General features: G+C 39.2%; 1 protein-coding gene across 1 annotated transcript in view; it reads left to right on the top strand.

Annotated features, from left to right (window-relative positions):
• The window catches only part of tmem178bb (transmembrane protein 178Bb), a 130,242-nt gene that overhangs the window by 60,338 nt on the left and 45,310 nt on the right, over positions 1-24,594 (top strand). The window contains exon 2 of the mRNA XM_073480906.1: positions 10,956-11,069. Coding sequence (XP_073337007.1) covers positions 10,956-11,069 — 114 coding nt within the window. The remainder of the gene's footprint in view (positions 1-10,955; positions 11,070-24,594) is intronic.

Below are 24,594 nucleotides of genomic sequence, written 5' to 3'. Positions count from 1 at the left end.
AGACTCGGCTGCTGATCGCTGCATTTTAAACGTTTAAGGATTTTTTTTAAAGAGCATTGTGTGGTGCCTTATCCCTTTATAAATATTTAAATTGGAAGACTGGATTACCTGAGGCAAGAATACATTTAGGAAACACGCTCTAAAAGCAGACTCAATGGGTTCACAGGATGTGCTTTTGTTCTCATTCTCCAACCTACGTTATGTTAGTTACTGCTGTAAAACTAATAGGATCATTTTCTCAGTAATAAAAGGGTTGGTTTGCAACAGCCATCCAGTTGGTTGTTGTCAGGTATATTGGGCCATTTGTGTCTCAATGTAAGATCAGTGGATGTCATATGTGGTGACTGTCGCACACAACAGCTGTGGTGAGACACTCAATGAGATAAGATCACTTACTCCCCTGAGACATGTTTATACTCTCTCCATATGGCCAGAGTTTGAACAGTCACATTGATATGTGTATATATATCAAAAGTATCAAGTATACATTTAATTCTCTCAAAGTCTTTTTTCATCATGCTATTTCAAAGTGTATAAATCATCAGAAATGGTCGGACCACCATGTTAGACTACATATCTTTAAATGTAACAAGAAATAAAAGTTTGCTGATTTCACATTTCTCTGCTGTGCAAATCAACTGCCAGTTGTCGACCCAGGAGTGGCTGTTGTTGTTAGTGTGTCAAGGTGATTCACAAGTGAGCATACCTACAGAACATTTTTCAAAGCAATAGTAACATTCAACATTCAAAACATAGACACATAGAAACCGGAAAATATAATAATTAAAAAATCTAGACTCATTAGGCTTCCATAATACAGAGGTCATGTACTGTGGGATTTGCGGTTCTGGACTTCTCAATATTCCCTTTTCATGGCAGATACATTGTCAAAGCAGGGAAAGCAGAAGTGGAATTTATAACATTAATGAAGGCTGCATCCTTTTTAGTTGAGCTAGTTAAAGGGTTCTAGTATTGTGCATGCTCAATCATTGACGTGGCTTACTGTGACACAATAGAATGGAGCCATTGCTAATGTTATTGGTTACACCTGTGCTTTTCCTGGTTTGACAAGTCAAAATGTCTGACATGAAAAGGGTCAATATGGTTGTAGAGTTGGCTATGTGAAGGTTAAAAAACAGTATGCATTGACAATAGCTTGAATTTATCTACTACTGGCGACAGGCTTTGGCTGTCGTAATGCATCCATGTATGTTTGGTTTTCAGGAATATAATACTTCCACCAAGGAGGTAATGTTTTCACGTGTGTTGGTTGGTTGGTTTGTCAGCAGAATTACACAAAACTACTGAACAGAGTTCCACAAACTTGGATAGAAGATGGCTCTAGGCCCAGAACAAACCCTAATAACTTTTGGTGTGGATCTAGATAAAGGGACGGATTCATAGAATTGGATTTTTTTCCAACTTTCTTTAACATTTTCGTTAATTTCTCAGGGAATAATGCCTGGATCTTGATGAAAAAATCAGGCAAAACTTTGCAGAGCTTAACTATGTTTTATTTGATATTGGATTAGGCTTGATTGAATTAAAGAGGACTGTTTAGTCTTGGCAGAGGTATGTGCTCTTCTAAGTGTCATTCTAGTTGCATTATAAAGCACCAAGATCAATATATCTGAGTTTTCAGAAAAATATGTAATTGCTACAACTCGGATATTGTTGTGAACGTTATTTACAAGTTAGAAATTGGTATTTAGGGTAAACCTGGTATGACATGAGTGCAGCATGAGATAATGATGAAGGCTCTTCCAAAGTTGTGCAACCGTTATGGTTAAAACATGAACAACATGAATAATCATCTGAGTTCAATTCTACATTTTGATGAAATACTGCAATGTTAAAGGTACAATCCTTAAAATTTCAGTCCTGATGGACACTTTAGGTTACTGATGGTAAATTATGGTAAATTACAGTACAGAACATTTTACTGAGTTTATCAAGAAATTAGGTTAAAACATGTAACAAATGAAAAATGAGGGGATCAGAAAATAGGGAGATTTCTCAGTAAAACATAATGCAATATACTTTTTATAAATATAAAAGGAAATTAAATATGAATATGCATCTCTTTTATCAGTCAGTTTCAAATGAGACCTGTTTTTTTCTGCAGTGGATGTAAATAAAGTTCATGGTCACGATTGAATAGTTATAGAAATATTGGTCTCTGAGTTACAATCAAAATGAAACATGTGTCAAACACTGTGAGACGGTGAACAGAATTTAAAAACTCTGAACGGCTTGTGCTGAATATATAAATGTAGTGTGATACAGTGATAAATCCGAACTCTACCCAGATGTGTTCACTGTAAGGATAGCCAGCTCTCTACCATTACCAACAGATGTTCTACAGTTCTGCAAATTGATCAATACTGAAATCACTTATCAAGTTAGTGACATATTTATTCTCATCATAATGCACATGCATGTATCCCTGCAATCTGACACTGTGTTCTAAGATACGCCCAGCATGAGCTCAGTCCTCTCCCTCTGAGAGAGCTGACTGTAGTGGTTAGTTCCACTCGGCTGGCTGTGTGGTGACTTTAGCCGCTGTTTTAATAAAAAATTGTCAAGCTACTTTAGGCTCATCATCATCAGCTCTGCAGAAGAAATAAAGAGACGCTTGGCTAATTAGTTCTGCATAAGTGCACTATAGCACTGTCACTTTTTCAAGGTGGCATTGTTCTACAGGCACTGCATGTGAAAATATGACAAATATGAGGTTTATTTTGGACTTCAGTTTAGCTGCAGTCATGGCCACAGCCAGCTATGAGATCACCGAGGTCCGGACCTTGGTCATTTTAAAAAATAAGCCTATTTTTTTTTTCATACTTAAAATACATTTTTTTAAAAATCAGCACTATATAACTGTATAATCAGAAATTCAAACATCTGGTCAGTCCTTTAAGTGTCTGTGTGGCAGTGCTACTTTATTTATTTATTATTTTATAAATTCATGCACATTACCTTAAGAGGCTGTTGGTCAGCTGGTCCCAGGTCTGCCGGCGCTCTGTTATTCTACCGCAGCCACGCCTCTACATGACTGCTCAAAGCAGTGTAATGACAGAAGGAATTAGCAGTGCACAGTGCAGTAGGCTGCAGCTGTGAATTAACCAGAGCTGACAGAGAGCAGTACGTGTGTCTGTTGTGTTAAAACATATAAGTTTGATATATATACACTGTACATGCTTCAAAACTACTATTACACAACTCCTGCTTTCTGCTGTAATGTAGCTAAATATTCCAGATACTGTGTGCATTGAATTAGTCACAGTCATTAATGTAGACTGATGAAGAGAGAAGCAGAGACCAAATTATGCACACAAAGACAAAGACAAACTGCTGTTGTAATGTTTCAACCACAGAGGGTCCTCAGGTGAAAGTGAAGTCATGAGGTCAGATGAGTCTTATGATATGAGAAATTTTCAGAAAAATAACAAACTGATTTGTCCACATCTCGAATCTTACTGTCTTCATGTTATTGGACAGATCTAGATGTGGGGGTCAACCCTGATCTGTGGTTGTTTGTGATAAGCACTGGGACATGAGACATGAAATTTAAGTTTAAGGACACTAACATGTTAACACTATATATTTATTTTTTACTTTACTTTACCTTTACTTCTACTTGAGTCGGCCTTTTTGATTTTGCAAAGTAACAGTACTTATACTCGAGTAAATGTTTTAACTACTCTACCCACCTCTTCCCCCACTGTCTCTGCACATTAATCTGACAGCTCTGACAGCTAACTGTGCGGGAAAGACTAAATAAAGAACAGAGATGAGGAGAAACCTGATTGTGGATTTTTTTCACTAAAGAATAAGACAACAAAATCAGGTATTAAAAGATAACAGCTCCATAAAAAACAATTCTCGACTTCACTAATTTCTAAACCCTGGCTGCGGTGGATACCTTTGCTATAAAAATCCCAGACAGAAAGACAGGGAGAATGCCCTTGTGATAAAGGAGTCTCCAGCCCACTGTCAGGCGTTATGCTTACTCATCCATCTCTACAGTACGGCAGCTATATATGTGAAGGTGACTTCCCATCACAGTGCAGTGCCTGACATGTTTCTGACTCAGAAAATCTTGTGCTTTTTAATACTGTGCAGTATTTTAGTTGTTGTTCCTGCAGTTTAATGTTGTGCTTGTGTGTTAATTGTATTGTATTAAGCTCTTGATGTCATGAATGCAATTATAATATAATACATCCTTCTTTCTTTAAAATATGCAGTTTGGTGATGATTTGGATCTCTATAAATAACTTTATGACATCACAGAATACATAAACATTACACAATATTACATTATCATAATACTTAATAACTCAGTGATAAAGGAGAGTGTTCATCTAAATTTCTTGCTGTCTTTCTGGCCAATTGCAGCTCACACACAAGGATGTTTACTAGCATTTTTTAATTCTACAATACATTTTTTCAAAATGTAGTGCCGCAACCTATCATGGTAATCCTCAACAAGAAAGCTTTAAAACTATTGGCAAGAATAATGAATGAAATGTGTGTCGGATGGTTGCCATTAATTCCTGAATATGGAAAGCCTGAAGGGCTTTATTCTGCATATACCATGGTCACCTGCTAAAGAAAACAAGATAAGACAGATAAATTATATTTTCATGCGTTTTACGATCAAAATCTAGTTTTTGAAAGGTCATAACTTTGTTTCCCCAGCAACACCTGAGGATTTGACTAATAGCTGGAAAAGTCATTGCCATCCCATAAGGTTCTTATACAAAGGAAATGTTTTCACTGCTCTAGCAAATAGAATGAACTGTAGATAAGACTTATATTTTTAATGTGCTCAGCTCATAGAGCCCTCCAGTTCAGCTATTAGCCAGCGAGCTAACATCGTGCTAGTAAGATCCAAAGTCAATAGCACTGTATACAGTTGAATGTAAATATGATTTGACCTTATGTATAACAACAAGACTACCTAGCCAGCCATGTCATTGTCTCCAAATCAATATCAAGATTTTCAAAAGAATGAACAAATGATAGACCATGTGTACTGTCAGCCACAGCCTGATGTAGAAAGTTGAATAGAACATAGGATGTGAGATGATTGCTTGATACCAGTAAGTTCAGAGGGACAGACTTCTTTTTCATTTAACTTATTTCGAAGTTGAGTTGTCTGCAGCCTGGCAATTTAGATACAGGCGCATTCATTTAAAATGGTGAACAGACTGTTTCACTGGAATTACTTTAGTAGTTCCACAGGCGTCCATATATCACAAATTAATTACAGCCATATGAAGTTGAGTATTCACCCAGACTATGGTCCAATCATTGATTGTGATCCTGTAGTTCTCTATCATCCAGCAGCCTTGAACTACAATATATAATTGCACACAAAACACATGATTTGCAGGTTTCTGTGACATGTGTTGTGTATGCATCAGAGTAAAAGCTTTTGATGATCCTACAAGCTGTTTTGTTCTACCCTGAAACTGTACAGTGTTGGCCACCTAATGAAATAGGACAGCAAAACCATACGTTGATTGGTTACACTTTCATATTATTGGATGTAATAAAAAACTGAAGCTTCCAAAGTCACTAGAGGGACTACAAATGTTCAGTCTTGTTGGACAAAGTCAGCAAATTTAACACAAACAGCACAACAGCGAATTGGAGAAAAATCACTAGAAAAACCCAGAGCAACTGTTGTTTGATTAAACCAATAACATGACCATTGTTATTCTGAGAAAAGATCTCTTGCAGCAGTGTGATTAGTAGATTTACTCTCTCAGTTCTAAAAGCAGAAGTAGCTTGACCTTGTTATACAGCCTGTTTGAACACTCAGCATCAATACAGCAGCTTGGTCAGTGGCAGTACCTGTTTCTAAGTATGATGCTGTAGTTTCCCCTTCCCCTAGCGTCACTTGAAGCACCCCTTGAATGCAGTTCATATAAAGAGCGAGAAAACTCCATGTCAGGTTTTGGTTAGGGTTGTTGGATGGATCATACACTGGAATAAAACCCGGATGTGATCAAGTGTCAAGTTTGATTTGTTTTTAAGTTATGTTACATAATTAAGGTAACTAAGTTATCTAAGTGACATGACAGAAATTACATAAGTAACATAGTTATTTTGGGTTGAAATAACCAAATAAAGCTATTCCGAAACACAAAGTAGTTTGGGTGCCTAAACCTGAAAAAGTCATAGCATGGCATAATATGTGCAATGTTTTTAGCATGTTTGTCAGTACTTCTCTAACAACACATCTAGTCCAACCAGTGTTCAGGCGTAACAGTCGACAAAGCAATTTACTGTCAATGATCTAAATGGTTAATGTTCATATAAATGAGCAGCAGTTACATATAGCCTGGTCTTGATCGTCAGTGTTTTATTTTTCTATACCAGCCTTTAGAGGCCCCACAATGTCAATGCATGTACATTTTTACTGTAGATTGTCTTCTCTAGTGGCTTTCTTCATGTATTATGTGAGCAATATGGAGTGGGAGCTTACTGAACAATGGTAAGCTGTGTTCAAATGAGCGCTGGTTGTATAATAGAAGCCCATTGCTAGACCAGTCTGATGAGCCTCTTGTCAAGGTCATCAGTTTTATTGGTCTATTTGAAATCTCTCCCGCCAGCAATCCCTCCAAGGCTTCCTCAAACATCAGAAAAATCCATACCAGCTCCACGACCCTGCTGCACAAGTCAAATCACTGCTAGCCACCTTTCAGTTCATGCTGTAACATCAGCAGAAGTCTGTGTCTTAAAGCCAGTGAGGATTGCACAGAGTTAACATAGGGTTAGCAGCTCTACCAGGAGAAGTCTGGTGGAAGCCTTAAGGCAAGCCTTTAATGAGTACATGGATTACATATGAACATCAGTTATTAATCACTGTTATACTATGATGCCAGGCACTAGGGACCAGGGTGTAAGCTTTCAACATTTATTGGATTTTACTCCTAAAACGAAGGTCCTTCCATTACCAGGGGGGACTAGTGATGATTACCTTCCCACTCTCACCAGCCTGCCTCTCTCTGTAGGTGATTTGTTTGTGTCCACTCTAAAGGTAAAGAGAGGAGACAGTAGGCCTATCCAGGGATCCACACATCAACAGCATCATACTTTACCCTTACGAGTATTTTTATTTTGTACCACTGCATTCCAGAGGGAAATATTTTACTTTTTACTCCACCACATTTATCCGCCATAACTACTTTATAAATTAAGACATTACACAACACGTAATTAGCTTTTGATCCATTGTTATAGATATAACCACCTATGTCAGTAGTAAGTAGTTAAAATTAGCTCCATCTTGCTGAACACTGAAATGCTCCTGATGTGTTGTTGCACTGGGTAATAATAATCTAATTATGTAATTTATATAACCATGTAATAAGCCAAATGGGTCCTTCGCCAGTAAATACTTTTACTTTTGAGTATTTTTGCTCTAAATACTTTTGTACTTTTGAGAAAAAATGTTTTTGATTTATCTTCTGGTATTACTAGTATTGATTAAAGTATCTAAATACTTACACCATTGTTTAATTTTAAATTAACTAGCAAGCATGAATAATAAACTCATAACATTAAATGTGTGATTTTGTTCTTTAGGTTTGACCAACACACTTGTCCGATAGGGCCTGTTAAAAAGTATTTTTACATAAGGCTCTCATCATATATGTGAAGTAAATGAAATTATCCAGAATTATGGAGCCTAATGTAGGGAGACTAATAAAGAAATTGTTTAAAAATTCCCATCGGTTAATATTATTATAATATATTTTTTTTCCTGATTCTTTGTTAAGAAAAACCCAAGAGCAGATAACAGCAGAAACAGTAAATATTAATCTATATATCCTTTTCTTTTAAAGAAGCTGTTGGAATGTTATTCAGCTTGTTAAGTATGATGTAGATTACAATGTATGATGCTTGTCACCCTGGAGGAGGTGGTGGAGGACAGGATGCTGGCAAAACTGTTGGCAATCGTGGACAATGTCTCTCACCCCCTCCACAAAACTCTGGACAAGCTTAAGAGCAGCTTCAGCAACAGACTCATTCAACCCCGCTGCCTAAAGGAACGGCACAGGAAATCATTCCTACCTGGTGCCATCAGACTTTATAACGCTCACTCCAAAACACACAAATCATTTTTTTCCTCTCATTTATTATCACTGTAAGTAAAACTGCACCTTATGTTCCACTTACCTTTACTTGATACCTAATTTATTTTATTTTATAACTACTTAAGCATTTTATTGTATATAGTACCCTTGTATTTTGATTGTATTTGTACTTGAATGTACCCGCTGCTATGATAACTTAATTTCCCCGCGGGGATTAATAAAGTTATCTATCTATCTATCTATCTATTTATCTATCTATCTATCTATCTATCTATCTATAGTTGTTTGTAGGACGAGTTTTTCAGGTATATTCTGTACCAATTTATGCACCTTGGTTTCAAATACATCTAGTTTCTCTGTGAGAGCGATGGGCTGCCGATTACATCACAGATAAAGAGAAACTCATGAATGGGTAATTACCATTGTCAGCAGTTGTGGTCTCCCGGGTTGCTTGTATTTGCCCGTGTATGTGTGTGTGTGTGTGTGTGTGTGTGTGTGTGTGTGTGTGTGTGTGTGTGTGTGTGTGTGTGTGTGTGTGTGTGTGACGGGGGGGGGGGGGGTGTTATCCTTGTTGTCACTGGTTTTGTAGTTCAAATCTCCATGGACTGCCAGAGATAATTAGAGCAGATATGCAGTAATGGTGTAAAAGGAAGTAGCTCTTACTCCAGAAAATTACAGTCTTGCTACGAACAGTATTACGTCCACCTGGCTGAGAAACATACCAGACCCAAGTTATCTAAAAGTGAACTAGATCAGATGGTTGACAGTATAGTAACAGGAAACAGGAGACATGAAAAGTGCAAGTTAAAAAATCACAAAATATTGCACGATAGGTTAACGCTTGTTAAAGCTGGTAATGTTTGCAAACGGATAAAAGCAAAATGTGAAAAAGTGCAATGGAAACAGGTTAAGTGAGTCATGACGTGCATGAAACATGTGACGTCCACTGAAGCTCCCGCTCCACAATAGATGAAACATCTGTGTGGCTCCATGAGGACATTTTCATTTTTCTCAAATTTGTTCAAGAAACAAACAGAAATGTCACACACCTGAGGTTTGACTGGAACTCTTGTAAATACATCATCTTGTCTCATTTTCTGAAATGGGTTAATAGAGCCCATTTTGTATGAGCATTTTCTGATCTACCACTTAGTTTGATGAAGTTTAGGCAACTAAAACTATGTGGTCATTGGAAGAGGAAACCTATAGCTTGCTTGATTTGACGAGAACTAGAAAAACTGTGGTCTGGTATCATATTGAGATTCTTTGTACACCTAACCATACCATACATCTTGTTGTTTTATATAGTTTAAACACATCATGCCAGACTGTGCCAGTCTCATGGCACAGTGTGTAATAGACCCGCCAATCCATGGGAGGCAAGTATATGAGTGTGACACTTTGCCACACTTAGCCGTGTAAAGTACACGTTATCATGGATCCCATTGCTTTTCATGCAAGACCTGCCATACTCTGCCTCTGATTGCCTGGTTGCCTAGGTTGGTTGTGTTCTCTACGCTTCAGCACTTTGTTAACTAACAGTGTAGCTCTGGTTATGTCTGTTTTTCTTGTGGTTCTGATATGGTTTGAGAGCTGTAGGTGAACATATCAACCTCTTCGGCCTCCTCCCCAGTCTGCTGCTGCTCTTCTCGGGATCACACATCCCACACAGCAACTCTTCGCTGCCAGAGTGTCTCTGGGCTATGTGGAGCAGACAGACCAGGTGTCCGCAGGGCGGGCTGCTGCTGGTCCACTAACTAGCCCACAGACACTGCAGCTGTGACAGCCGAAGAGGTCGGTGTGTTTACTGGGGAACAGCTCAAAATCTGCTGTATCAGCTCCCCCGCTGGCTGTTTGTTTTACAAAACAACAGCAAGAAACACCCATTACCACAACCCATTAATACTAGACAATCACTGTACATTTGCTCGCTAGCTAATTCTTGTCTTATTTGTGGTGTCAATAAACAGTTCCAAGTGGCCCACTGACTGGCCTTCTACCTACTGTTTGTTGGTTCATTCATAGTACTGTTAATCCGGTGACTAGGGTTCGAATCCTATCAGAAACAAATAGTCAAAAGTGACTGTTTTAAGAAAGGGCTTAATTTAAGCTAAATCGTGATGTTTTCCTAACCTAACCAAGTAATTTTGTTGCCTTTGTTTTGAAATTGTAAGTGGTTGTTGCATGCTACTGAGAGAAGAGTCATTTTCACAGGATCACAAGCTTGTCAGGAAAGTGTTAAGAAGTGGTTGTAAGTGTTTGACTATCTTCTTGAAGAAGCTTTGTGACCCTGGAATTTTTTTTAAACATATTTCACCATTGTGGTTTAGTATTTCTAGGCCTCAGCATGTTTCATTAATGGAGACATCCTTCTGACTGCCAGTTTAACTCAGATCTAAATTGCCAGGGAAACATTTCATGTCGAAATCACACACACATCACCAGGCCAGGGGACTCTCAAAGACATTCATAATTATACACTGAATGGCTCCCTTAACTGATTAGTTAATCACTTTTGAAGAACACATCATTTTTCTGACAGCCATTGTGTCAGAGTTATAGATAATAGAAATGTATGTGGAAAGCGGTCTTCAGCGTCAACACAATAGGGTCTCTTACAACAGCAGATTGCTATTGTTTTAGGCAAGAAGAGAGATTCGCCACTGTCTGGGTATTTCATTTATAACGAGCTCTCCAGCTCAATCATGACACTGTGGAACAATGTTATCTTAATGTTCCATTCAGTCCTGACTCTGCCTGTCATCAGCGTGGATCTTATGCAGTGACCTACGAGTCCAAGTTGTTTTTGTTTAAGAAATCCTTTTTTCTGTTTTTTCTCCGCAGGTTCCATTGTAAGGTGCTCCTACATCAAATATCACTACTCCTCGGCAATAATACCCAAAAACCTCTCCTACAACATCACCAAGACGATAAGGCAGGACGAGTGGCACTCCCTCCGTAAGTCTGCTCAAGTCTTTTCTCTTTATTACCAATTTATTTCTATATAGAAATACTTTATTCTGAGTGAATTTCATTTCACTCTCTGAAAAGTAACAGACATGTTTTTAATCAAAAGAGGAAGATAAATAGAAATACAGCACACGAGCGGGAGAGTTATTAAATGTTCTCCTCTAACTTTATATTTAATTGCCTTTCCTCCCTTGAGCTTACAGTGCCAGCTATTAATGTGGCAATATTCAAGAGCAAAGGTGTTCAAAAGCAGGGACATTTTATTGTCATTAAACCTACAGGCTACAGTACACTTCAGCCCTCATTTCAGCTGAGTTGTTGCTTATTTTTCACAGTTAGTAAGGTGTGTCATTTTTGCTCTCTGCTGCTCTCGGTGTTGACTTTAAGTACAGTAGCAAAGTATTCTCTTGAGTGGGTTCAGTGTGTTGCAGGAATCAAACCAACACAACAGCAATCTTTCCATCTATATGTATATCTGTTAATCCAGTGAAGGCGTATCCCAGCTCACATTGAGTACACCTTGGACATGTTGCCAGTTGCTGCCTTTTGGAGTGCTGACACATCAACACATTCTCTCTGCCAACTTGTCAAATACAGCAGCTTGATCAATGGCCTTAACTTTCAAACTATGACATTATATCTACTCCTCTACTGTTTTGTAAGTGTAGGGCTCTGCAGTCAAGGTAGCAATAATACATAATATGCAACGTCAGGTTAGACTTTCAAAATACAGTAAAGCATGCTGACAAACAGTTCACATATTATGATAAATTATGACTTTTGGGCTGTTTTTATTAACATTGTCAAACAGTTGCAGTTTGGTTGAGATATTGGTTGAGTTTATGCTCTAAAACTACTTGGGTAGGTTTAGGAAAAGATCATGCTTTGGATTAAAATAATTACACTCAGTCTCGTAGCTTCTGTTACGTGATGAGAGACTCCAAACGGCACATAAAAGAGCCCAGTTGGCAGGTGAGTTCAAATCCTCTTGCAATTAAATGTCAGTGCTAACCAATCTTTCACCATACTGCTCTCAATCCCTTCTTGTACACAACAACCTACACTCAGGTGTCAAATGTCACATTTGTACCTCAAATATCTAATGATGTAACTGGGAGATTGTTATTACATGTGCTTAGCCCATTAAAGGTTTCAGGGTGATGGGCGCTTTTGATTTTGATGACTCCTTGACTTTTCCTTTAGTGTCTTCCCCTCAGGGTAAACTTTACATTTAAGGTCTCCATGCATGTGCTTTTTTTCCAGGAGTCAAACCAACAACATTTCCACGATTGTGTCATTACTGTAACCACTGCAAAAATCAATAATCTTTGATGGTTTCTTTAATGGAATTCATGTAATATGTAGTCAATCAGTGGGTCAGTCCATCCATCTAGTCTTCTCACCAACAGAGTTTGTTCCAGAGGAAAAGATGTTTTTGCTGATTAGAGGCACTGTCAGTTTTTTCTGTACACTAGAAATGTCAAAACTGAACAGGCACATTGACAGGAGTAAATTCATGAGGTTGAATCTACTCTTTCAATTTTTGACATTCAGTAAGTTCTTCTCTTTACATCCAAACTCTGTTTCAAATGTCAGATTTGTATACACTATATTTCATCATTTCATCATTTCAACAAGAACATCAGCGAGAAGACTGGCTTATTCTGTATGATTTAAATAGTCATTGCCTGTCACTGGGTCGGATTCTGACTTATCTGGGCTGGATAGGTCATAAAATTTAAATATTTTTTTTTATGGCTCTAGAATAATGCACAACGTCCTGAGAATCAATTGAGAAGTCTCACAGCCTGAGGAAAGAAGCTGCTCTGTAGTCTGGTGGTACAGATCTAAAACAAAGTTTACTTTGTGTCATCATTGTCATATTACAGTTATTAATCTTACATTGACATCAATACATACATGACCTTATTGCTATGCATGTCTGTCTTTTACTCGCTTTCGGTAAATGCATATGATTTCAGATCAAGACATGAGGTGGTGGAAACCCAACCTCTTTTGTCCACAGGGGCTGCCAGAATCAACAAAAAATTAAAGTTCCTTGTAGCGGCTTTAACCGGCAGATTGCCATGACATTTGCTTAAAGCAACCATATTCCTGAGAGAATAAATCCCCTCCTTTTTTTCCATATGTGTAATTACCCTGTGGGCTTTTTCTTCCCCCTCAGAGCAAAGGTTCAATTTAAGGTTCCACTACTGGCCAGGCTCAATGGATAGCCAAATCATCAGCATGTTGTTTGTTCTTGTCCAACCTTCTCATTTGTGGGTGTCATGAACACCCATTTCTCCACTTTCAGTTGCTATCAGGTATGAGGTACACTAATTCTATGTTTGAGTTTTATTTGTCCTGTAGTGGACCTGTAGAAAATCTATGAAGCAGCTGTAGGGCTACCTCTCCAACGCACTGATTGCCTGTTTATTATCTGATGATATCATCATGAGTACAAGCATTGTCAGAGCAATCTAGAGGGGGTCTATCTACTTTCAGGTTACCTGCCATTCATGAGCTGTTCCTTTGGCCATGTTGTAGCGCTCCAGTTGCCTGGCCACTGAGCCGAGTGGAAACATACTCTGACCTCAAACTGTCACTGTCTCAGTCTGACTAGTCCTCAACTGTCAGGTGACAGGATTGGGAAAAGCTCCTCTCTGCTCCAAACCACAGAGGACTGCTCTGCCGTCTGCCTTCTACACACCACGCAGCTCTGTTTTACAAAGCAAAAGTTTCTGTTCAGAGGCTGTTCTAAAGATTATTCTGGGCAGTGGATCATATTATGTGTGTAATATTACCTCAAATTGTTTCCAAACATTGTTCAATTTTATGTCTTTAGTGAAATGGTAAGTGGCTACATTTAGTGAAATCAGAACATAAAAGGAAGAAGGTATATGACATAATCACAGGGACAGCTTGAAATATGAAAGGGTTTTATGTTGTATGAGTTATGTTATGCACTCAATTGCTCTACACAAGCTAATTCTTTGTTACACCAACATATTCTTCATACTTTTGTCTGTTGTATTGTATGTATATTGTATTTACCCTCCAGTGAAACAGACATGCCTGAGCAGTTGCATGACGAGTATTGAGGCATACAGTATCCTTTCTGCAGTCTAAAGCAGAGCTGTGAGATATTTTTGTTTTTATTCTTCCAGTCTAAATTTGGTAAATCAGTGAATTGCATCTATCTGTTTCAGAGTTTATGTCTTTACAGTATAGAGTATATTCAGATCCAAACAAATGTACAGTTCCCACCAGGAGACCATCAACCACAAATACTCCCCTGTCAAGAGGCTTTTTAGATCCAGCCAAGGACAAGGGACGTCATATTTATTGGGCTAAATAAGGGAGCTGCTGCTGTGTATGCACATGCTCTGTAAATGTTGGTTTGAGTTACTGCTATTTTCTGCTTTGGTTTTGGCTCATATGCATAGGAATGGGAAGGATGTATTTCATCTTCACAATCTTGGTAAGCTCAGGAAAAAACATTGCTCATATTTATGGCAGGAAGGTCACCCTTTTCCAGTCAGAGATGTCGAATGTCCTTATTACTGCGCCCATCCACACACCATCTCAGTTTGAGATAACTCCACTCTTCTAACCGATGGCCTGTCACTCTGATGTGGCTATGAAAAAAAAATACATTAAAAGCAAAAGGGTGAATAAACAAAGCCTTCTCACTGAGTGAGCATCTGCACTCAATCCCAAATCAATAAGAAGTGCCAGAATACATCACACCCACTTTTCTTGGGCTGAATTTTCAGGGTCAGCACTGGTCCAGTCCAGCGGGTGCTGATAATAACCTGAAGCTGTTAAAAGAAGCTGGTAAAAACACCAGGAGCAAACGTGTGCACTAGTTCTTTAGTTACAATAATAACAGTGTTGCTAATAACTGTCCATAAATAAGCATTTACACATTGTTGAGTTGTATTTGTAAAGTGCCAGATAATGTTTTTCTTTATCATCCCCGGCTCTCTCTCACACCACTCTCTCACCCATACAAATCAAAGCTCTCTCACCCACACAGATCTTTCAGTGGTAGAACTGAACAAGGATCAGATAAACATAACAGCTTAGTACACCTTCTGTATGATGGTATATGTTGAAATCACTGGAGCTGTTTTTTTCCTGATACTCTATTTTCAGCTGTCATTATCACAGGGGACAGTCCCTGCGGCTATTTCCACACAGTGATGTAGTTACACTACATGCATTCAGATCTTTTCAACATCTGGCACTATGGCTGGGTTTAAAAAATTGCTTCACTTGAATAGTGACTCATTAAATCCTGAGATTGATCATACAGTATATACCTTTACCTGTGGTCCATAATGAACATGAGCACAGTCTCAAATGCAGGTAGATATTCTGTTTAGCTGAAGGCTATTGGCTGCAGTGGATAAATGTTTGTACCAAAATAGTAATGTAATAAAAACTCTCTAAAATAAGTCTCTACCTTATTTTGATGTCATTTACAGATGCACTGCTTTTGTCCTCTGTCTGTGTTGAACTTTCAGACACAGGGACAGGGACTTCATTGTGCATCTCATAAACTGTGAAGTCTACATTGTGGGCACCACTGACTGTAAAACTAGTGGACAGAGCCACCATGACATCACCCATATTCTGAAGAGCCAGAATGAACTGGTCATCGTCATGTTGGCAGTACCTGACTGCCTAACTCCAGCCAATCAAAAATGGGCGAATGGTGGAGCGTGGGTAGAGCAGAAGTGAGCCTAGTTTGTTAAACAAACCCACCTAGCTGGAAGCTACCAAGCTAGCTAAGGCTAAGAAGCTATCAGTGTTTTCAGGATATTCACACAAGTTTGATCATACGATCATTTGTGTTTATTCAAGTTACACTTGAGAGTTTGACTGCAGATTTATTCACCCTGAACATTCAGAATTCTTAACTGTACATTAGCCAGCTGTGTTCAATCCGACCAAAGTCATTACTCACCAAATACCCTGTTTATTTAGTTTTCCTGCAGTGACTATTCTGTATCCATCTCTTTCTGTACGTTTATGAAGTTAAGTACATCTCCCCTCCGTTCAGCAGTCAAATAAGAGAGAATTAAAGTACATTACAGTGGATTTCAGCACCTCCGCAGCTCATTTCTGCAGACAGGTTGAGAAAGGCAACTTTATTAGCTGCTAAAATTATAAGAATATCTCGTTCATTCTTCATCGGCAGATTTTAAACATACATCTCTGAAACCATTTCATTCAGTTCTTAATGTAACCATTGTTATTTTAATTTATTCACCAGGTTCGAGGGTTCCTCATACAATTTACGCTAGTGAATGAAATGGTATCGGAAATAAGATCAAATCGGGACCTTGTCAATAAATCAGTGACGATAGCCAGCTCTATTTGGCAGAAAAGTGTTTATAACAAGGATCGGCCCAACTTTTTTAGCCATTCTAGTACAATAACTTTGTGCAGCCACCTCCTGGAGGTGGAAAACCAACTATTGCTCTTTATGGATGAGTAACTCCACTTCAACTCAGCCCTTTTAGACTGTTTGGTCAGCAGGCAGAGTTTAATAGTTTGCTGTTTAACTTCAGAGATGTCCTGGACTAAATCCACCCGCAGTGCCTCAGGCCTTGTATAGATTAAGTAAGAATGACAACCTAGTCTTGACTTTCATGAAGTGTGTGAAATTGAGCTCAGGCAGGCCTGACAATTTCTCTTGCTCCCATTACATAGATTTGAGAAAACAGTGGGGTGACATTGACACCCCTTCAAAGACTCAGAGATGAACATGATACTCATTTGTTTCCGTCAGTCAAAAAAGCTGCAGCAACTCGCAGAGGCACCCGCACAGCTAGGAACCAATACCCCTTTTTCTATTACTGCTGAACATCAAAGCAACAGCAGAGAGTACACAATATCCCTTCTCCCACCCCCATTGTCTGTCACAGATGCAGACAGCATACATTTGACGCTGGCTTTTAGAGAGGACAGGATGGAGGGAGGTTTTCTCATACTGCAGCTTAGGGATTTTGTTACTTCAAAAGGAAGCATAAGTTGTTAGCTGGGGAAAGCTGTCAATGAGTGACAGTGTATAATCCAAGGCAGCAGCTAAAGGTTGTGGCTGAAGCTAATTGTTCAGCAGACAGCCACTCCCACTCAATCTCATCACGCTGATGTGGCTGCTGCAGTTGGTAGATTATGCAGTGAGCAGGCCTGCATGGAGATGACAGGGATTTAACTCATTGAGAAGCATCGATTCTCTGCTATTTAAAAGCCTTTTAGGGTTGCTGCTTTCATCCTGTTAAGCTGGGAAGGTAGAAACTCCACCCTCCGCCACATCACTGTCTCTTTCACACTCCCGCACTAACAATCAACAAAAAACAGAGTGTGATCTGTCAGTTGGTCTGTCTGTGTCTTCCTGTTATGGGTTTGGCTGAATTAAAGAGTCTCTCCCTCAAAGATTTGAAAGAGTACAAAGGCGGGGGAGGGAAACAGCAGCCAGAGGTCTGGAGTGCTACATCCGTTATCTGAGTCCTCAGGTTACACATGATGAAACACTGACACTGTGTATTAGATCAACTGGACTTGGCAAGAAGTAAGGATGTCAAAAGTGTCAGTAGATTCTATATGTCTTCCTTTTGCTTCAATAACAGCATGCACACAAGCAGGTATGGACTCCACAAGTTTGTGCAAAACCTGATGCCCTAATGGTATCACAGCATGATTCGACAGTGTGCCAGTGTTCTTGTGATGTCACAGAATGTTTGGCTTTTTCAGTCTTCAAGTTCCCTAATAAATGTACCATGTATTCAATTTTCTGAATTGACTTTGTACTGCAGCAGGAAAATGACACATTCAAAGCTCTGCAAGAACTATTCGTAGACAAAACAAGACCAAGGAAACAAGGTTTGTTAAGAGTTTGGGAAATACTACATCAGAGTGCAGACGACAAGGCAACTCTTGCTAATCCAATGACCAATCAGTGGTCTGCAGAGTTTAAACTCCACCCTTTAATAATGGATCAGTGTACTGGGCAAACAGGACGGCATGGAGGGGTTCTTCTGGTACCATCCACAACTTTTGATGGTGGAAATACAAAAATAACCATGCTAGTGTGTAACAAATTGTGATGTGATCGTTGTTATTTCAGTTTGGGCTTGGAGATGAACATTTTTAATAAGAAGACACGCGGGCCTTTACCAGAGGGTATAAATTTAGAGACATTAGAAATGATTTTGAATATTATATTACGTAGAGTGCTTCTCGAAGACATCACAATGTGATATGTAATGAAATATGTTTTTGTCTTAATGATGAGCCTATTTATTTGAGTGAGGGACAAGATGACCTCAACTGTTGCAGGAATAGCACAGAACTGTATATGCACCCCATACATCACAGCCATATATTCAGAGTGAATAATAAAACTTCTGCTTTCAGCTATAAGGAGGCCTTAATCTAGAAAGAACCAATGAATAGATAAACAGTCAAATTGGCAGTTTCACACAGTTCATCACTCGCAGAGATTTACTCATTAAGAAAGTGAGTTTTTTTCAGTGGTATGTTCAGGTTGAAAATGAAGAGAGAGATTAGCGTTGGACCAGTGCAGCACCCCACACCGACATTTGCACTGTTACTATGCAAATGCTGTGGTGTGGAAGAGACGGTAGGCAACACAAAAATGTTTCAGTTGTCGCTAGGCAGCCTAGCATTTGTAACCATGATATATCCCCACAGAGCTGTGGGTGGAGCTCAGCACATCAGCTTTCACCACACCTTGCATTTCACATGTGAAGTATCCCTTCAAGGACTGAGGTGATAATTAAAGACCCTGACGTCTCCCTGATAGTCCCTTTGAGTTCCCTTTATTAAACACAGACCCCAAACCCACTCAACCACCTCCCAACCCTGCTACCTTTTTCTTAGTGAATAGCTGTCTAGCAGAAAGAGAAAAAGAGGCTAAAAAAACAGTGATATTTGCACCACATCATGTCATTTTCATCACCATGTGTTTCCAATCCAGAATGGATTTACAGTGTATACCATATCTAACACAGGTGCTCCATCCTGTGTGTGTGTGTGTGTGTGTGTGTGTGTGCGTGCGTGCGTGCGTGCGCGCGCGCAACCATGTGAGTTGAGGGGCCTAGTTTCCGTTTCAGTTCTGCAAAAACTCTTTAAATATCTTGCCTGAGGGCATCACTTTGATGTGAGGCAGAGCGAATGATTGTCAGTGTGTGTACAGTGTAAACAGCTTTAGAATTTTGACAGAGGCTAGCAGTTTCCTCTGCTTCCAGCCTTTGAGGTAAGCTAAGCTAAACCCATCATACTAGATGGCAAACACTGAACTTAGAGGGCAAATTAAGGTTTTTTCATGTACAAACAAAGAGTTAGGCTATAAACGTATACACATAAACATGTATCTATACACCCAGGAAATAATTCTGTTGTGCATTTTTTGAATTTGCATCTAGGTGTATGTAAACAGCTGCAACAAGATGGTGATGATCATATGGCCAGCAGCTTCATATTAAAGTTTGATCTTCAGGTAAACACTGTCCATCCACTTTGACTGTGTTTGAGCACTGCTGTAGTCCTGCACTCTGTCAGTTCCGAACACAGTCTGCCCGTCGATTGCAACAGCTTGATCTGAGACGTTGAGATCGAGACAGGCTTTGTAGATGTGGGCACAGTACTATCTGATTCCCTGTTGCTTGGTCAGCCTGTTTCCCATTTCACCCATTTCGTTTTCCTGTGACCAGACATTAGCCAGGAGCAGCCTTAAATCCAAGCTGGATGAGCATGACTCTTGTTCCGATTCTCTTCCTCTCCTCCCTGGGGCGGTCCAGCTGGTCAGGTTGGAAAGTAGAAAGTCCAGAGTCCACTGCTCAGAATCCAAAACCCACGCCCTCTTCTCCAATGCTGATGAATGTACTTCTGCCATAGACAATAAGTATTTAAGCAACAAGAGCCACAACATTAACAGTTATAAAACAGAAAGGTATTTTTTGTAAATTTCTAAACTCTGCATGAACTGCTGTTGCCATGAACATGAAATACTGAACATGGAAAATTTTGCCTAGGGCCCCAAAAGGGGCCTTGGTTTCATTACACATATACAGCAATATTATTTACAGTATGTTCCATAGGAGTTATGTGAAAGAAGCAGGAAATAAATGCTGATAGTAAAAATCTGACCTTATTAGATATTCGAGTTTTAGCCAGGGAGGTGTTCCTCCACTGCTTGACCCACTGTGAACCCACTGTTTCACAATCATCAACAACTATGTTTGACTGCATATGAGAAAATACACTGATATTTAACTGAGGAGGAGGAGGAGGAGGAGAGGCGCTGCTGCATCCCTCTGTGTGTGCTCAGATCTCAGTCTGTGGATCAGGCGGGACGGGTCATAAAAAGTACCATTCTGATCAATAATGGGTGGGATGCAGGTGTGAAATAGGTCTTTAATGAGGAAAATATGAATGACATTACCTGCAGCGATCCTCCAGCAGCAGAAACAATATGTGTATCTCTATATTAACATGCACATTTGCGTGCAAGGAACAGCTGATAAACTTCGTTGATCGTTTCAAAGTCCTGACTCGTCGACAGGATCGGCTGGTGCTTCACGATAATTAATGGTTTATTTTACACATCAAAAGGTCACACACAGTCCAGATTCATACAGTAAAATAATTTGGGATGAAGCAGCTGTCCTGATAAATCCTGAGATCATGTCTAAAAGCAGTTAGGCAATTTCAGAAGCTAAAAGTTTCATTCTGTTTTCTCTGGACAGTTTCCTCTTCAGCATTTAGTTTTCGTGCTTAAATGTGTCGCAATATTTGCTGCAGTGACATTACTGCATGCATGGAAATGTATAAAATAATGGAAAGCAGCCTCTCTAGAGAGTACGGATATTGTGAACCCTCCTGTGTAAGCACATCTCACTGTGTGTGTCCTTTAAATATCAGGAAACAGACTGCGCCGTTGACTTCAGACCAGCTTTTTGTTGGTCTGTGGCGCTGTCACTTTCTGCTGCCTCAAGAATGTAATGCCCCATCAGTGCGCCTGAGCCACACCTCATTTTAAGACCAACACACCCAGGGGCGCACAGGTTGGCACATGTACATTTGTTCGATACACAATGTGGGTGCTGGGCTTTAAAATGACAACTGGGTCAGTCTGACTAGCAATGACACTTGCGCTGCACTGTGCATCGCTTTGCATCAGGCATAGTCTTTTCTGACCTGTAACCTCATAATTTCATTTTAGCCTCATACTGTTACATGTCCCCAATCACCTTGTTTGGATGGATGTGTTAAAACTTTTAAAAGTTTCCTGCATGTTCTGCTGCTGCCTGATGTCAGGTTAAAGGAATTATGCTAAATAGCGAGCAATTATGGTTATAATAATTAGTGGAGAAATCAGTTTCCATATTTAGACATGCTGAAGGGGCTGCTGATTGGAATGACAAGCATTACTCACAAACACACTGTCTTACACACTATCTCTCCGTCTCTATCACATAAATATGAAGTGGATCGGAAGATATATGGATGAAACAGCAGCAGACATTGCTATGGATCCACTCCTGCTTGTTGTGAATGATTGATGGGAAGTACAATTAAGCATAATTAACAGGGCGGAAACACTGCAGAAAGACATAGCTAGCAGTCCTGATGCACCTCATTACACTTACTTGTTTCAGGCTGTCCAGATTAGAGGAAAATCAGTTGTGTCCGGCCATGTGATCACAGTGCCCACAGGCCCAGTGATTCATCACTGCTCATTCATATGAAGCTTCAGTCCAGAGGGAAGGGCTGTGAATTGTCTCAGTCCAGCAGGACAACCACTCTCTCTAATCCAAGACCTCGAACAGAAAGCTTCAGCCCAGTCTGCAGGGTAAAATATTAGTAGTTCATATTTTGACAAACCACTGATACACTCACATTTGTACATGTCATGGGCCTATGTACAATATTAACATTTCTACAATAAGTATCATATTACATTAACATCACATTTATATGGCCTGACTTTCATATCAGGAGGTGAGGGGGATGGCAGTGGCATTTCATGCAAAAGGCTGAGATAGCATTTAATCATTTGTAAACAGGGCACCACTGGATATTTTTAAGAAGACCTTGAGACAATTTATAGCCATGTTTGTGGCAACAAAACCAGGTATTTTCAGCCAAAACAAGATCTTTTCTCAACCCTTATCCAGTGTTTTTTGTGTCTATACATAACCAGACCAGCACAGCATTGTCACCATACAAAACTAAAAATTGAACCGAAAGAAACGGAAACCTGCGACATAAAGAAATGTAGTGGTTTGCAGAAACGTACATTGCCAACATTTATTGAGTGGAAAGCTGACGTGTCTGGGTCTATGATTCCTTACAGCACAAATAATGCACTTCACACATTTGTTTTCTCAATAATGAACACTGAACATGGTGACATTTTGTGATGGGCCATTTTCATGCAGAAATGGTTTTTACCAGAGGTCTAAATTTTAACCCTGCTCTGAACATCCATGGGTGTTTAAAAGGGGTCCTAAAAGTATGTCCTGAACAACCAATGATGGTTGATAGTGGTCTTGAAAAAGATACAAAAAGTTGTGACTTTTAGAAACGGCCTCAACAACACTTCCCCATACATAAATGATTGAAAAGGCCAATTGCCAGTGACTCCCAAAAGAACATATACAGTATCACTGTTCAGAAACATGTCCATTGCAAGGTACCAGCAACAGGCATACTGGACCTGTGTGTACGGTGACAGATTGTTTTGCTTTAGGCAAGAAAAGTACTTGGTTAGGTTTAGGAAAACATTGCGGTTTGTGTTATAATCACTATATGACTTATATAACTTCAGTTACGAACCTACCTATATTACATATGTAACTGCAGTTACATCATGTACGTTACTTCACTACGTTAGTAAGTTAAAGTAGCTCACCATTTACTTCTGGTTTCAGACAGGACATGAACAGTAGTCTCCAGGGTAAAAATCCTGTGCTTGTTTAACCCAAGTGTTCACCCTGACCTCTAGCTTACATAGACTTCTCTCTCTTTGTGCTACTTCTCCCAACTTCCTCCTATGCTGCCATAATAATTACTTTTGCTACTTTTTGATGACGATGGGCTGGTCCAGTCATGAACCTGTCATGATGATTCATTGACACTCAAGAGTGGTTGTACAATGATTTTACCCTGTTTGGGACATTGATTGAAGTCAAGTCAAATAGTGAATCCCTCATGAATGTGCATTGATGGTTTTGAAAAGATGACTACCAAAATTGATCAGAAGTGGTCTTGGAACCCCAGTAGCTCAGTTGGCAGAGCGTGTACAGAGGCTGTGTCCTCGCCGCAGCAGCACAGGTTCAATTTCAGCCTGTGGCTGCATGTCAACCTCTCTCTCTCTCTCTCTCTCTCTCTCTCTCTAAACAAATAAATACATAAATAAATATAAAAAAGAAGAAGTGGTCTTGTATAAATGTCTAGAGGGTGGGCTGGGATGGCTTGACATGCAACAGTAGTCTTCAAAAACAGTTCTGATCATCCACAGAACGTTTAGAAGCAGCAATATGAAGATACTGTATCTATAGAACCGTTCAGTTTACTGGAGATTAAAACTTGTTTTGACCCTGTTCCAGATGTCCATAGTTGATCCAAGCTGGTCTTGGCTGGACGTCTTATACTGAGCCCATCATGAATATGCATTGACATTCAAAAATGGTCTTGAAAAAATGTTTCAGTTCTCAAACTGGTTGATGGCTGATATTGAGCACTTGCCTGTATTATTATTGTGTGGTAATTCAGTTGAAAGTGTTGACTCTTTTGAAAAGTATCATTTATAGTATTAGAAAATAACTGACTCTTGCTCAAATATTACATTTAGATAAAAATTTTAGCTTGAACTATGATGAGTTGTTACTGCATTTCACTGCCCAATAGACTACAAATCAGTTAGACCTAACCAGCTTCAAATTTAAAATGATGCTTATATGTAAATGCAACAGTCAAAATAATTCTAACATTATGAAAGGGGCCATTCTGCATAATGACTTGGCCTACTTTTATTTTTGATAAATTAATTTAGCTATTAATACTGTTGTGTTAATTAGGTCTGGTGTGTAAGATTTAGGGATGGATTATAATATTCATAATTATACTTTCAGTTGTTTATAATCATCTGAAACTAAGAATTGTATGTTAGTTACCTTAAAGGTACAGTGTATAATATACCGAGTATTTAGCGGCGTCTAGTGGTGAGTGGTTGCAACACTCCCTGGACAAGAAAATAATTTTCTAAACTCCACAACAGCATCGAGTACTTCTACTAATTCAAGTGATGACGTGAAGATGTATTTGGTTATTTAGTCTATAAAACTATACGTCATGACTCAAAAAAAAAAATTAGGATCATACAAAGAAATTATGGAGCACTGTAAAAAATATTGAGCCAAATTCCCCTCAGTTTATCTGTCACCCTAAGTAATTACTTTGACTGTCTTTGGCA

Source organism: Pagrus major, chromosome 14 (assembly GCF_040436345.1).
Source record: "Pagrus major chromosome 14, Pma_NU_1.0".
NCBI lineage: Eukaryota > Metazoa > Chordata > Actinopteri > Spariformes > Sparidae > Pagrus > Pagrus major.
The sequence above is the reverse complement of the archived record's forward strand: the minus strand, read 5'-3'. Positions and strand labels throughout refer to the sequence as shown.